Consider the following 13,377-nt stretch of genomic DNA (forward strand, 5'->3'; position numbering starts at 1 on the left):
AATTTTAACCCAATATATATATATATATATATATATGCAAATAACTGGCCCAATCAGTCAGTTGTCCGACGACATTCGCGAAGTTTTGTTTCATTGCAAATCCTTAGCCAAGGTACCCCCGAGAGGAAACCGGTATTTTACAGTCGATGTCACTGGCGTGGGTGTCCAGTAAAATACCAATGTAAAATTGTACCTATTAACTCCTACCTATAAATTTTCAAGTTTCTCTCGTCCTACAATGAGTTTTGTAACCTATCGGGATTGCTCTAGCAAGAGATAAAACGAAATATAAAAAATACCTCAGTTTTTACGTTACTATGCTAGAAGTTCATAATACAAACTCGAAATGTTATCTCGACTTTAAGAGAATTTATCATAAAAAGTTTAAATGAAATATAAAGGTACAATCAAAATGTTTATCTCGTCGTGCTTTCGTTAATAAGATGTAGTTTACTTCAGTGTTAGTCCATAATAATTAGTAGTTATTTTATTTTTACTGAAGATTCTTATTTTTATGCGAGTACCACACAAAAGTCCCCAATTATAGTATTTTATAATGTCGAAGGTAGTAGGGAAGGGAAGGAGATGGGGTAGAGTATGGCGGAAAAGTGCAAACATTTTCAGATCTAGTCACGTAACACGGTTAAAGCCATTCAAACAACGCGCAACTCGACTCTTTCACCAGGGAGAAAGTATCTATCATTCCTTACTATCTTCCTGACTTATCGCATTCTTTAAATATATGCAGCTAATGGGTGACAATTGTTCAACATCTTGTTAGTTTACCGTAATAATAATATTTTTGAAGATAGGTTACATAGCAAATTAATGTTTCAATTTAAAGTAATTTTATTCTCTCGAGAAAAATAAGTTCGGTTTATCACCTCCAACTTCTAAATGGTTGCGGAAGACGATTCGTCTTTTATAATTTCCGCCGCAGTTCCGTGAATAAAAACCCTGCCTTTTTACTTAGCGAGATTAAGATTTGATTTACGAGTTTTCCAAAGCGCGACCTTTCTTCTCGTATTTGTTTAAATGGAAGAGACTTTTTCTAAAACAATTACATAACAATTTGATTAAATTTTCTTCAACTTTGATTTAATTTCGCTAATATTTTTATTTTGAAAATAAAATTTGGAACCATTAGAAAAAAATATGACGTAGGTGGAGAAAAACATTATAATTTCAGATTTAGCCTTCATAAGGTGAAAAAGCTTTTGAGAAAATATGAAAATTTTCGTTTTAATTTATAAAACAAGATCATTGAAAAACTTACTTTACTGAGAATAGAATATAATTTTTTGATTTTTTGTTTTTTTTTATTTCGACTCATAATGTTTTCGCCAACATATTAGTAATTAAATGTACCTACATAGGAATGATGAAACTCCAACGGAAAGATAGGTTTGCAGAGCCAATAGTGAGCACTGGAACATAAGGAGATCAATTTCCCTGAATAGAATAAGACATACAATCGTTTTTTCCACGTTTTTCAATTGTTCAGTATAGAAAAAAGATTTTTATAAAATTGGTAATACTCGAGAAATAAGTTTACTTTTAGTGTTATGTATTTTATTATTTTGAGTTATTTCAGTTTTTACATTTATTTCTATTTAAATTTATTATAGGCTTAAATATGTTCATATTATGTCGTGTTATTTTTTTAGATAGGAGATTTTAGATCACAAACTTTAAGACATTTTGTAATTTATTTTTTCTCATTCATTTCTAAGCGATTGAGAATATACGCTAATAATATTGTTTTCTTTGTTTCAGATGATATCTTAGAATCCTGGATTCCAGTTTCGTTTCATCGTGAAAAGCCAATTGAAGTAAAATGTTTGCTTAGATAGTGATAATGGAGGTGTGAATTAATTAACTTTCAGTTATACTTAAATTCTGTGTTCGTAGAAGTATGAAACGAAAGTAATAGACAAACAGTGGCATAAGTGAATTTTTTCAGTGGGGGAAAACGACTAACGCAATTTCGATTTGGATTTCTGCAAAATTTAAACAGCCAGAAAAATGGACGGAATGAAAGGTAAGATAAATAATTTTTTTTTTATTTTTTCCCTCGATATCAACACAATTTCTTAATTTTCTATTGACTGCTGAATTAAAACCCTTAGGCTACATCCATAATTTGACGAAAGCTTCGCCGTACCACAAGCTTTCAGCGATATTGTTTGTCTTGTGTCATATGGGGCGGCTTTGTACTGTTTGTTTTCTACCTGAGGGACTACGGTTTCTACCATTTTCTTTATCCTACAAACTTCCTCTTAGGCATGCTTCAGGCTATAAACTATCTATCGGCCAGGATAGATTGCGACGGATTAAGCCCGGTGTCCCACTGGCACGGTAACGGTACGAAATCCACAAAAAAAAATCAACAAAAAAGACCCTGCGTTGAAAAATCCCACAATGGCTGCTTTACAAACTGTAGTGAACTTTACTTTACTGCGCGAAATCTCCTATTTTTGTTGATTTCATATTGTTACCAAGCCAGTGGGACGATGGGATTGATCGATGATCGTTATAACATTAACAGGTAATGGAAAGCATGCGAAATTTTTCTAACCAAGGGAAATTTTTGATCACCTCCAAAATATACCCTTTTATATCCGGGCTGCAAGAAAATAGGCAAATCTACACAAAATATACCACAACTGCTCATGCACTAGTTCGCCACAGGTTTAACTGAGTATCAAACTCTGATCTCGAAGCATTTAGATATGTACCCACTTGAAAAGACTCCGCACAGAAAAGACCGATCATTATATATAGGAAATAGATTCCCGTACCTCATCGATCAATTGTAAACTTTAGAACATGGTCGTGTGTTTATTTTATCAGACATTCACTATGAAGGTGTTCGAAAAACTAGAGCAATCGAACTTTTCACAGTCGCACAGTCGCACTATGGTCCCCTTAGAGGAAGCTAGCTAGACAAAAAGATTTCAACGATGTTTTTATTTATGTACAAAAATATTCTCACAACATTGAAAAATGTCCCTAGTATTATGTTCACATCGATAAAAAATTTAAACAATATGCGCGATAAGTTACAACGTTGTAAACACGACACTTTGGATGTGCCAATCGTTCGCCCAGCGGTCACTCGCTTTCGGATGTGCACGCTGTTCGTTCGTTAATGTTATTTGAAATCGCAGAGAAATTACGCAAAAATAGAAATTGAAGTCTATTGTATGTTATTTCAAATTGATTTAATTATTTTATAATTTGCCTTTTCAACATTACTTTCATTATTAATTAAAAATCGTGAAAAAAGTATCAATATTTACAATTATTTGCTAAAGTTTGATTAAACTTTCAAAATCGTGTACCGATTTGTACCAACATACAAAACTAGTTTCATATAAAACCATTCTTTATATACAATATCTTATAAAATTTGTTTTCTTAAACTTGCTCTTTTGTCTTTTACAGAGCCTGTACCTACATTCTATCGTTTGGATATTTTGGAGATTCTAGAAGTAAAGGGCACGTCAAAGTTGAATTGTGCTGCAATACGGCAGTGTGTTTATGAACATATAAAAAATTTAGTTAAGAAAAACCGTTTGAAAGTCTCGAGGATAGTTTACTTAAGAAAAACATCGCTTTGTTTCTATTAATATTTCATAAAAAATGGTTTGAAGTCGGAAGAAGTACTTTAAAATTGAAGTTTAAACACGCAAAATGGCTTAACACAGTTTTTATTCTTTCTGTAGTGACGCCTGATAAGGGACTTCGTGGTAGACCAGAAAACGAATTTGGTTTATGCTCGCCAAAAAACAAAACAAGAAAAATTAAATGTCTTCTGATCTCTCGAAGTCCACAAGAACTCTCGCATGCTACTCAAATCAGCTTGAGGTCACATGAAAAACGTGATGCTGCCAAAATGTCAACAAAACATTCCAATGTCTTACCTAGTGGTGTCTTAAAATTATTATCGATTCCCGAAGTTCCAGCAAAGAAAATACAGAAGTCTGTTAACAAAGCCAATGTTGAAATATTAGCATTTAATAATAGTGACGATAGCGACTCGGCCATTAGTTCATAAACAAAAAATGTCATTCGGTTTTGTTTTTACATTATATTTAAAATATATTTTTAACTAATAACTTAAAATAATTACTTCGTTATGACTTAACCGAACCATGATACTATACGCATTTTATTAGTAATTATTATTTTTTTTTAAACTGTGACAATGGCAAAAATTAATTTACATTTTAAGTATTTTTTATTACATTGTGACCCTTTTGCATCAAATGCCATAAAAAATATTTTTGTATAGCTAGATCGGGATTTGGGACCACTGTGAGTCGTACCAAACGCGTGTGCAAAAATTTTTACGTTGTCATTATACTATCCATATTTTACGGAACGTTTTTGCCTGCACAAGAAAAGACTGTAAATAATAAGCACCGGCACACATCAGCCCTCAACTTGGGTAATGATTTAAGTAAAACACCGTGAGGTGTTCTATCCAAACTATCATAAAAGAAAGACAATTCAAATCAAAATTCACATTTTAATTACAAGTATTGTACTGGTATACAAAACGTACAAAAGCTTATATGTACTTCCTTTTTCTTACAGCCAAATCAATTCACAAAAAATAGTTTTTATGTATTTCAATACAACTGGGTTTTAATACACAAATAGAAAACTGAGACAGTCGGAATTCTTTCAACGATAATTTCAGATTGGAGCATATTGTGCATCATCGCGCCATACGATACAGCAAATGGCGTAGGCGACTGCTGCAGCAATGGTGCGTTCAATTGGTAGCCATCAGAAATTGGCCAGCCTCTAGGTTGTCAGCATCAATGGCTAATTCAGTCGGTAGCCAGGAAGAATTTGCCAGCCTCTAGGTTGTTAGCATCAGTGCTGGTTCAGTCGGTAGCCAGAAAGAATTGGCCGGCCTCTAGGTTTTCAGCATCAATGGATTATTCACTTGGTAGCCAGGAAGAATTGGCTGGACTCTATGTTGTCAGCATCAATGGCTAATTCAGTCGGTAGCCAGAAAGAATTGGCTGGCCTCTAGGTTGTCAGCATCAATGGCAGCAGCAGAAATTGGCTAGTCTTTAGGCAATCCACAGCGGTGGCCAGTTCAGTCGGTAGCCAGCAGGAATTCAGCGGCGGCATAGTCATTTGATTATAAGGGCCGGCACATGGAGGCGCCCCATTATTTTAATGATGACAGATGCGTCTGGCTCAGCTGATAGACTGCCCGCCGTAAACAGCTCGTTGCACAAAGTTCATAGTTGTTATATTTTCAAATAATTGTGCCGTGATGGAGGAACAGAAGCGAATTCGGCTTTCAGTTGAAACTCAGGAATTTATAATTTTAAATTATAACAGATCGCGTTGTAACTGGAGGTTTTCCGTCCACTCGTGCTAATTCTTGACAGCCCGAATATTTTTTTTTTAATGGCTATTTATAATTTTCCTACAAGTTTTCTTGTGACGTCAATATCATCAAAACAACTTGTTTACCGTTCTTCACGCAGTTGTTTGTATGAGTCAGCGTCAGGTGTTCAATATTAATTTTTTTCCGGCTTGAATCGCCTAATAACCGATTATTTTGATGCATTTTTCAACTTGTAAATACTATAATATTAAATGCAATAAAATCATGTTTTCATATTCAATACACATATTATCTACATATTGCGACTTGTTCTTGTGCAAGAATGGCTGAAAAATAATTTACCTCCATTGTGTTTCCAACCTACAACAATACAGGTCTTCAATAATGTATTCTCTTTCTTTTTCATAAAAAAAACTGTTAACATAGGTAGATTTACTCTCCAAACGCTGTCCCCAAAGATAAAAAAGGCTTTTAGGAAAACCACAATGCCTCCTTTGAGAACCTAAGACAGAAGTATTTTGAAAATCAAAAAAATTTTATGTTTTGATGATTGAATTTTCGTTTATGAAGGTAAGTTTCATCGCTGCAAAAAAAATAAATTGCCATGGATAATTATTTTCCCTATCGTATTTTTAAATATCAATCTATAATAAATAAAAAATTGTTCTAAAAATATCATATTTTAGAAGGTGTCAATATACCTGTTTCGTGTCTATTTACGTAGTAGGTCGTGCGCAAGGGCAATCATCTGTACTGATTTTAATTAAGCCTAACAAAGGGCACTATTTCGGTTTTATCTGAAACAAGCCATGGCAGCTGCAGGTTAAACGACATCACATTTTAATTAATAGCTGAGGGGGTATAATGTGAGTAGATAGAGAATTTCACTTATTACCTCTTGTGTTGTATGCTTATAAGTTGAGTGTTTTCGTACACATTTATATTATTGTTGGTGAGCGGATGGTTGATAAAAAGAAAGAGTTGATAAGAAAAAAAAACGCGTATGAAACTTGAAATAAACATTTCTGTGATCTTGGATCGACTCCAATTTATTTTAAATTATTTAAGCTCTTCACATTGGTAGACGTTGTCAGTTACAAGATATTCTTCTTACCTATATTCAATTTGCTCCAACTGTTATGTCCTCGAATAGAAGCAGTCATCTAATTGGTTTTGAGTAATATGATGTTTGAATGTGGATGAAGCAAGGAATATTTGCCTACACAAAGGTTTGTTGTGAGTTGAGATGAACTCACAATGTGAGTTTACATTAATTTAGCCACATCAGTCGCCCGGGCCAAGGCCCTCAGTATGAGCCTTAGCCCGCAAAAAGGAGCCTTGATTTTGCACCGAGCCACTCGGCTTACGTAGCTCTAAACGTTTGATATCCATATCGGCTACTTTAACTAAGATAACTACCACTGAGCCACTTTGGTCACCGACACTCTAAAAAGAGCACAGGTGGTTTGCATAATTCAGGACACCTGCCACCGAGCCAGATCGGTCACCCGGGTCGAGGCCCACAATAACGACACCAACCACCGAGCCAGATCGATCACCTGGGTAGAGGCCGACAATAAGAGCCTTATCTTGCAAAAAAGGACCCAGCAGATTATTGATAATTTTATCAATGAGCCACTTGGGTTGCTGAGCATCTTATTTACTTTGCTATTGCATTAATTAAGTATGTAAAGAAAAATTCCTAACTGCAGTACTCAAACAGCACATCAACCTATTCTGACACCAAATATCCAGGTAGGTTTTTGATAATATTTTACCACTGCAAATTCATGCGCTCCTAAAAAAATTTTCAAGGGTGTACGAGGCAAAAATTATTGTGTCGAACTTCATATTATTTTATTAAAATTTTTAAGAAAAAATCATTCCAATGCAATATTAACCGAGTAGGTAAATTTTTAAAACGAAAAAAAACCAAGCACCTGAATCTTGTTCGAATATTTGAAGGAAAATAGTTCCTACGCGATTTTAGTAAGTTAATTTATTCTATTTTTCAATAGAACCACACTGAAATCGCAATTATAAATTCGCCGCCCATTAGAAAGGCTTATTTTATTCAGTTTATGGGCATTATATTAAGTTACTAATGTTGAAAATATTTGCTAGACGAAACCTAAAATAAAAAAAATATATTGTAAGCAATAATTAGTCGCTTGAAATATCCATACAAATTGAAAATATCTCCCGAGCACAGACATAGGAATTAATAGACGAGAAGATAAAGGCGAGGGGTAAAATCAACTGTTGAAGAACGAAGGGCGTAAGGCTGACTGTGATTCGTCAATAAATCAATCTGACAGTAAATAGGCATCTCGCATTATAATATCACCATTTACTTCTTAAAAGTAAAATCTGCTTTTGAATGAATAGACATTTTTACATGGGAGCGCAAATTACTCGCCACGTTATGAACAAATTTGCGAAGTCCAAATTCGGCAAAAAAATTCGGTTCTATTTTCAGAGTCGAATATTTCGTTTAAGTATTTAGTTAAGACACTTTTATAAATGTTCATAATTTACTTCCCAGCAACCAACCAGCTTTGTGTTTCGCGTCCAGACGTTTCTCGATGTGATAGTATATGTTTCTAAAACTGATCTATATTATACGATGTTAATATGCTTAAAATAAAGTAAAATAATGCTTATATTTGGAATGTAATACGAAAATTGGGTTTATTCTCTTTTTCACATCTATTTTTACAAGTTTTCATAGTACAAGTCAACATTTTGCCGTGTTATTTCGTAAAATGAACCGATGATGCCTCGACCATAGTTCGCACAAGAATGATGACGTCACGTTTTCAAATTTCACTTGAGGCCATACGCGAGCACAGCCGGCTCCAATGGAACCGGTATGGGGAGTGGGGATAATACGCTTTTAATCACTTAGGGCAGGTCTACTAATATTCATATGTCTATGCTCCCGAGTAAAAATAGCTCAGTCAAGTGGCCTCAGAGCACCTGACCGGACAAGAGAAGGTGCGGGTTCAATTCCCGTCGGCGGCATTTATTTTCAGTTTTTATGGATATTTCAAGCGGCTAATTATTGCTTATAATAATTTGTTATTCTTTGTGCTATGCATAAAAAATATTGTCTTGTAAACATTAGTTTATCATAAAAAAATGATAAACTAATGTTTACAAGACGTGCATTTGAATTTTCCTTGGTAAATTCAACGCATGTTTTATTTTCCGACTGCTTTTTTTCAAATGCAGGCCTTTTTAAAAAATAAATACAACTGATTTTGAACGTTTAAATCCTTCTATCAACAACTTTTTTCCTAATTTTTAAACCTCATATTTGGCTTTAACCATGCAATATTCGTTTAAAGTGAACAACTGCAATTTTGAAAAAAAGAGCTCGAAAACTCACACCTCGAAAGTGAAACGACGTAACTATCGCGCGGTTGGGCTGGCAAAAGTGCACCCTGAGGGTGTCTAAAATGCAGAGGAGAGAGATCTGATTTTGCCTGAGTGACACGCTCACCTGCAATCCAAAATGAGCCTTGCGGTCATCTAAAATTTTTCTGGACAGTTTTTCCAGCAACAAAAAACATGACGCAGGGTATTAATACCCGATAACATCTGATATATATATATATATAAAACTTATAATTATTGATTTACAACTACTAAGATTTATAGCTTGCTAAGTATTGGTTAAACCGGGAATCGAACCTGGTTATTAAATTGGCTAAGCTCAGATAAAATGGTAGAGAGATGAGGCTCGTGTACTATCAGGGGCGGGCAGCTTCTTTGGTCATCAGGCTCGTCCATCGGTTAGGAGGTCAAAAGGTAGGTTTATCACACAATAATAATAACACATGGGTAGTGAGGCACAAGGTATATTAATTGTCTCGAGAAATACAGGTTGACATAGATCTCCCTACTAACTCTCTCTACTAATTTGTGACGACCAGATAAAGCGTGGATTCTACATGAATTTACGAGAATTGAACACAAGAAAAGGGGGAAGGTTGAAAGCTTACGATTCGCCTTGAGATGTGGTACATCATGTTGACCCAGGTTTCCCGCGCTTAAAAGCAGCGGTACCGTTGAGGTGATGAGGAGACACAAGGTGCTTCGACGGAAGCGTGGCTCCGGTGGACAAAGGTTAATCTCGGGATGTAGAATCATGTATTCGAATGATGCGGCAGACTATTGATTACAATAATTTAGATAGTTTAAACACGCGAGAACTACGTGAGGTTCGGGTGAATTGATAATTGACAAACTGCAAGAGCGCGTGGCTGTCCGAGGCCCGAGTGGAATGGAGACTGAAGCAGCGCGGCGGGGTCGGCCCGTATTGAACCGCCGACAGCTTGGGTGGTCCGTCCGATCACGCGGCGTTGTATTGTTTTAACACGCATTTTGACCATCTGGCCGCGTGTGTTTGAATACGCTGCAACTGGCTGTGAGGGGAAGTTGGGGCAACTTATGCCTCATTTAACAATAGGGAGACTGTATTACGTAACACATTCTCCCTCCGCCAGTAAAAGGCGACGTGGTAATGAAGCTTTAGGCGCTAAAAATCCTCTTCACCTTGTCGTGGGGGGAGTAGAGAGAGAAAAAAAAGTGTTGATTTACAAAAAAACAAAGAGAAAAAACATGGTTATGCAATGGTGAAAAGACAAAATACAAGGTTATGCAGTGATGACAAGAACAACATACAAGGTTATGCAGAGATGACAAGAACAACATACAAGTTTATGCAGTGATGAAAAGACAACATACAAGGTTATGCAGTGATGACAAGAACAACATACAAGGTTATGCAGTGATGAAAAGACAACAACCTGATTCTAAAATTTCATTGGTCTGTAAGCTAAGTTTGAAGAGCGTAGTGTTTGTTGAGTACCAAGTAGACGTAATTTCACTGAAGTTATTAAAGTTACACTTTCACTGTAACTTGACCCATTTGAGATTGCACTCAAGTATCACTAGGGCCATAGAAATTGAACTGTGCTTCTTGGTTGTGGTTGAGAGATGGTGATGCTGAGGGCCAGAAGTATCCGGGTTCTGATGTTGTACCAGCGTGAATTCCATTATGCTGATGTGGTGGAGCAGTGGTTGTCAAGGTGAAATGAAGTTGGTAAAAACTTGGAGTTATACCAGTGAGTAGATTGATGATTGATGCGTGTCATGGCTAATATGTTGAGTTTGCGCATCGGCAAGTGGTTGATTTGTACAATGGCCAGTAGTTGAATGTACGACGGCAAGTAGTTGATGTGCACAAATGGCAAGTGGTTGATTGCACAAATGGCAAGTAGTTGATTGCACAACGGCAAGTGGTTGTTGCTCAAACGGCAAATAGTTGATTGCACAACGGCAAGTGGTTGTTGCTCAAACGGCAAATAGTTGATTGCAGGAACATAACTAACCTTGAGCTGGCATGCTCTGAGGTTGGTTCTTTTGAATGTGGTTTGAATGGTGAGACAACTTGATTTGCTACTGCACGCACGACTCACACCTAATTTGGGTGCGGTCGGGTGTTTTTGGTACGCAGAGATTGGAGAGAAGTGAGTGATGGAAGTGAAGGCGGCAAAGAAGTGAAGCTCAGCTTGCAGGTGATGAGGAGGGCTGCTGGTCTTCTTTTTAATCCGGGGACAGGTTATTATTATAGTCAAAATTCTTGAAGTTTACCTGCCTGGTAGACCAATGATGAAAAAACGTTTGGAGAGAAACAAATTGTGTTCAAGAGAAAAGACAAAAAGACAAAAAAACGTTGTTGGTTAGAGAGGAGAGAGTGGAGAGAGATCTAATGTGCTGACTATACCATGAGTATCCCGAGATTGGGGAGACAAAAACTATCACGACTAGCGTGAGGTTACCTATTTGATTTACAAGGTACAGGTAGGTGGTTGTGCCGTAGTAACACCAAGTTTCTGAAAGAAGTTGGCCTTCCATGGCCGGTGTTAGCGCTTGAGCGATAACAACTTACGACTTTCAAAATTACAAGAAATGTGTTGATTACCAAGGAATGGGGTGAAAAAAGGAAATATTTGAAGCAAATTTCATGGATAAAGATTGTCTTAAAGACAGACGATACGCTATGTGCGTAGGGTACACCTTCCAGATTCATGAAATCAACCTCAAGAATAATGAGGGATGAGGAAAAAATGGCGTTGAGCGAGAAGGTCTGCTGGTGATGGAGCTAATTCTCCGTTCGATCTCTTTTTAGAGAACGAAATGTGGTCAACCAGCAGGTTTCCTAGCTTTTTACAAATGTACATGAGTTTGATGGAAGGGTGAAGGATGGAGGGTTGAGTAGCGAAAATTGATAGTGACTGAGCTAATTCTCAATTCGATCTCTATGTGAGGACGAAATATATCAACCAGCAAATTTCCTAACTCTTTACAAATATACATGATTTAAGAACAAAAATTCTCACTACAGTGAAGGACATTTCCCTCAGTGTCATGAGTTATACAAAAGGGTCCCAATTAAGGGCGACAAGTCAGGGTAAAATGATCTACGTCCGGTAGAACAAGTACATAGTGTCAACTTATTTAAAGAAAACAACAACAAGATATTGTATCGTTCGCACGAATCATGGTAAATATTATAACGTTTCCACGTCTCATGTAGAAATTGAACGAATTACGAAAGAACCCTAGTATTGAAAGGACGGTACAACATAGATATTTATAACCATTTATGGAACAAATTATCTCTTTGGCCACAGTGTATGTGAGCCAGTAAAAAAGTAATTATAACGAACTTCTCGTATCACGGTAGATATTATAACATTCTCATGTATAGTGTTAGATTTTATAACGATCCCTCGTCTCATGGTGGATATTGTAACATTCTCATGTATCATGAAAATAACATATCAACGTTCAATAATAAAAAAGTACCATTTCAATACCGGAAAAAAGATACATACACAATGTCAAAAACAATCAAGTAGTGGCTATTGGTATTATCAAAAAGGACAATGGCATAACCTTTGGTTGGGTTTATGCGTTTAGTTGGCAATAATACAAGACATATGCCTAAAGATGTCTTACGCGAGACACACAGTATAGCAGAAGAGACCCATTTGGTTTTACTAACTCTTTGCTTACAAAATGTTGAGATGGCATAACCTTTGGTTGGGTTTATGCTTTAAGTTGGCAATAATACAAAACATATGCCTATAAGGATGTCTTAGACAAGACATACATATAGCAAAAGAGACCTACTCGGTTTTACTTACTCTTTGCTTACAAAAAGGTTTGTAGTGGTTTATTTAAGACCTTTTAGGGTTTTACTTACTTAAAATGACCAAACACAAAACGGGGAACACACTTGGTGTTGCCAAAATTGCCACAAACACGAATGTTGTGAACTTTATGTTACAAGTAGATACAAGAGGCACCTAGAGACACAGGATGACTTAATATAAGTGACCTGGCTCGGTGTATTTGACAAGGCAAATTAATGTCATTTAAGTCAAAATATAGTACATAATATAACAAATTGGGGTCAGAAAGTTGAGATCTTAAGATTTTACATACTCAATGTGACCGAAAGGTGTTATTGTTATTGATGAGGAGGACAAAGCGGCGTTTGTTCTTCTTTACAACAACCTTTTTCAGAATTGACGTGTCAATATCAAATTCTGAAAAAACAACAAATTAGAGCAAATGGGAATATTGAGCGCCATTCAATTTTTTAGACAAAACTGAAAAAACTTTAAAAAAGGTAATTGTAACTTTTATTTGTTACACCTTTGTAAACATGAATCAAATGACGATACCAAACTGGAATTTACACACGCATTATGATTACAAGTTACAGGGGTAGAAAATTCACCTCAATTGGGTGTATGTTGCAAAGGGTCATTGTTTTATGTACGATGGAGCCCAATGGAACAAATGTGACGAACAAATGTGAAAGAACAATGTGAAAAAACAATGTGAAAAAACAATGTGAAGAACAAAGAACATGAGAGAATTAAAAAAACATTTACATATAATGTTGTACGTGACTTTTT

General features: G+C 36.0%; 1 protein-coding gene across 1 annotated transcript in view; it reads left to right on the forward strand.

The window, feature by feature from the left end:
- Positions 1-1,887: 1,887 nt before the first annotated feature.
- The window catches only part of LOC149426289 (uncharacterized), a 322,323-nt gene continuing 310,833 nt past the window's right edge, over positions 1,888-13,377 (forward strand). The window contains exon 1 of the mRNA XM_089648840.1: positions 1,888-2,041. Within this exon, the coding sequence (XP_089504966.1) occupies positions 2,026-2,041 (16 nt within the window). The 5' untranslated portion in view covers positions 1,888-2,025. The remainder of the gene's footprint in view (positions 2,042-13,377) is intronic.

Source organism: Hesperophylax consimilis, chromosome 1 (assembly GCF_061612785.1).
Source record: "Hesperophylax consimilis isolate HC1 chromosome 1, BYU_Hcon_1.0, whole genome shotgun sequence".
In the NCBI taxonomy this organism is placed as follows: Eukaryota; Metazoa; Arthropoda; class Insecta; order Trichoptera; family Limnephilidae; genus Hesperophylax; species Hesperophylax consimilis.